This window comes from Cebidichthys violaceus, unplaced genomic scaffold (assembly GCF_023349555.1).
Source record: "Cebidichthys violaceus isolate CVI_PGR_0920_01 unplaced genomic scaffold, fCebVio1.0.p SCAF_449, whole genome shotgun sequence".
Lineage (NCBI taxonomy): Eukaryota > Metazoa > Chordata > Actinopteri > Perciformes > Stichaeidae > Cebidichthys > Cebidichthys violaceus.
The window spans coordinates 30,591-33,418 of NW_027176649.1; the positions used below are offsets into that span (position 1 = coordinate 30,591).

At 43.6% G+C, this 2,828-nt stretch overlaps 1 protein-coding gene across 1 annotated transcript; it reads right to left on the bottom strand.

Moving 5' to 3' along the window:
• On the bottom strand, positions 1-2,778 carry LOC137886622 (semaphorin-3D-like). The gene is made up of 4 exons (XM_068729151.1): positions 2,734-2,778; positions 2,316-2,473; positions 802-866; positions 1-184 (listed from the first exon to the last, which is right to left on the bottom strand). The coding sequence occupies exons 1-4, from the start codon at positions 2,752-2,754 to the stop codon at positions 12-14; spliced, it is 417 nt and encodes a 138-aa protein (XP_068585252.1). The 5' UTR covers positions 2,755-2,778; the 3' UTR covers positions 1-11.
• Positions 2,779-2,828: the final 50 nt, after the last annotated feature.

Below are 2,828 nucleotides of genomic sequence, written 5' to 3' on the forward strand. Positions count from 1 at the left end.
AGAGGATCGGGTTAAACTATCGTGCGTCTCATCTGTCGGCCGTCCTGCGTCTCACTGAGCGTCTGGCTCTCCGAGTGCTGCACCGTCCACCGGAGCTCGGCCAGCGGGGAGCGAGGAACGCACTCCAGGAAGGTGGAGTTCCCCTCCACGCCGAACACCGACTTCACCTCCACAGACTCCAGATCTGACGCAGCAGAAAAGACAAATATATTACACAGGTATAGCATATATATAGCACAAGTGTTTTTGGGCCAAGACAGTTGAAAAAGTGAGAAAAATTATGTGAAATCATCTGAAAAGGGACGGATTATAATTGTTGGAAATATTAAGTTTATCTCCAATTCTTTTGATTCTTAACAGGCAGAGAAACACTCAAGATCAGGAAGACATCCTGACACTTTTTAGAAACATTTATCCAACATCTGATCCTTTTGTTTATTGTAATAAATCAGCAGCGTTTATGTGGGAAGCAGAGAAACCTGCAGTGACTCAGTACGGCCACTAGAGAGCGCCACACGTCTGCAGAACAGAACCATCATTAACAGGGTTTTACTGTATATTCTCGAGTATGAAGATTTGTAGAAAAGTGTCTCTCACTCAGTTCAGTTCAAATAATAAACAAAAAACACATTTCTTGAGAAGCTCTTCCATTTCCTTACTAACATATCTTTTCTATTTATAGAATTCATGCAGATCTCTGTGACGTCTCACATTCCATCCCATATGTGTTCCTTTGCACACGTCACTGAACATTTCAAAGAGACACAAGTTCATTCAACGTCAGACGGAGGAAATCCTTACTGTCCTCTGTGATTGGGCACTGACTCCAGGGGTCTCCGTACTTTACATCCTGTCTCCTCGCCCGCCTGACACACACACACACACACACACACACACACACACACAGTTACATAAAAGCTTTTAATTGGATGTTCTGTGTTGTCTCAGTAAGAAACTTGTATTAATAACTTGTAATTGTGACTATAAATCTATGAACTATTGTCTGTATTTGCACTATGATGTACACAACATGCTAAAATGTTAACATTGTTGCCGTCTGTGACTGTGTGAACACTAAAGTCGACTCATCGGTCAAACAGCAGCAGATAATAATGCCGTTTCCTGTAGATGAAGTGGTATAAGAGCATTAAATCCTCCTCCTCACTGTTGTTACTGGGCTTCTGCCGGCTCCTTCGGGGGTGAAAAAAAAAAATACAGAACTACTGCGATTATGGATGAGGAAAAACACGGAGCAAGTACAGGCTATGAAAATACAGAGTGTTGTTCCAGCCGTGGTAAAGAGTGTTGTCACGTCCCCGTCTGTTGGTTAAACACATCTAAAGGCTTCTCTCCATTAGTCCGAACATTCATTCTCCTGCTCTTCAGAGCGTGTCGGTTAATCTCTCTGTCGGGGGGGAATCATTTACTTAGTGAAACAAAGCTGAACACCCCAATGTCACAATCTCACATGATTTTCACTCATTTGTACATTAATTTGTACGAATAAATGGAACAATTATTCATGTGTCAACCTAGTCTACAGGAAAAAGTGTTTTCGTAGTACGGCGAGCCATTATTGAAAATTCCACGGTGAAATACTGTAAAAAACAGCCAGAAAGTCCTCTGAGGCTAGGTGGGTAAAACAAACACATGACTCTCATCCAGGAGACCTCTGTTAGTGTCTCGTGTGAAACCAAAAGTAAACGTTGACTTTACGCTTGTAACAAAACGTTCCATTAACCCGAGTTATGTCGTTACGCTACCTTGTTGCGCTACCTTGTTGCGCTACCTTGTTGCGCTACCTTGTTGCGCTACCTTGTTGCGCTACCTTGTTACGCTACCTTGTTGCGCTACCTTGTTGCGCTACCTTGTTGCGCTACCTTGTTACGCTACGTTGTTATCCACGTTCGTGGATGGATGTTTTTTGAAACCTCGAGTTTGACAATGCGGCCGTCGACGTCTTGTTTTTTATCAACCAGTGAACAGGAAGTGACCATATCTGGACTGAGGAGGAGTGACGTAGAGACGTCGTATACGTCTCTGGTAGAGACCTGTCAATCAGCGTGTAGTCCCGCCCTAAAGCATCCCCTGCTTTCTGGTCTGTTTGACTCTAAATGGAGCATAATGTACTAAATGAACATCATGCTGTATTGAAGAAGACTGGAAACTCGAGATTGAGACCATAAACTCATGTTTACAATGTTTACTGAGGGAATAAATCAAGAGAGAAGTAGAGTCATTTTAGACTAGACTTCTATACAAATATATATCTATAGATATATATATCTATATATATATACACAGTATATTACTACCTCTTGCTGGTGGGGAAGTATCTGGAGCAGGTCTGGCCGTCCCAGGAGCAGTAGGGGTCTCTGGCTAGGCAGCACTCGGCACAGTCGGCCCCGTACAGCTCACACCTCTGGAGCCCCAGCTGGACCACGCCGAGCTCACTGGACACATACAGATGTTGCTGTGGAGGAGAGAGAGAGAGACAGAAACAAGGGAGGTGAGACAGGCTGACAGACAGACAGACAGACAGGCTGACAGACAGACAGGCTGACAGAGACCAATCTATCTGTGAGCTCAACAACAAATGTGGTTTCATACGATTCATGAATTCATAAATATAAAGTTATCGAAGGAGACGAATCGTTGTCACAACTGAAATTTATTCTTAGAGACAGACAGAGAGACAGACAGACAGACAGACAGACAGACAGAGAGACCTACTCTCTTGGTGGACAGCTCCATGCTCAGGATGGGAGTTGGACTCTGCAGGACAAAAAGGAGAACATTTGATCTTTATTAGAATGGAGCACTAGTGA

Bases quoted from the DNA above. Each gene is read 5' to 3' on its own strand.
- LOC137886622 (XM_068729151.1), bottom strand. From the start codon at position 2,754: ATGGAGCTGTCCACCAAGAGA. The intron at 867-2,315 runs GTAGTAATATAC...TGTGTGTGTCAG, and splicing joins TACTTCCCCACCAGCAAGAG to GCGGGCGAGGAGACAGGATG. The intron at 185-801 runs GTAAGGATTTCC...CTGCTGCGTCAG, and splicing joins GTGCCCAATCACAGAGGACA to ATCTGGAGTCTGTGGAGGTG.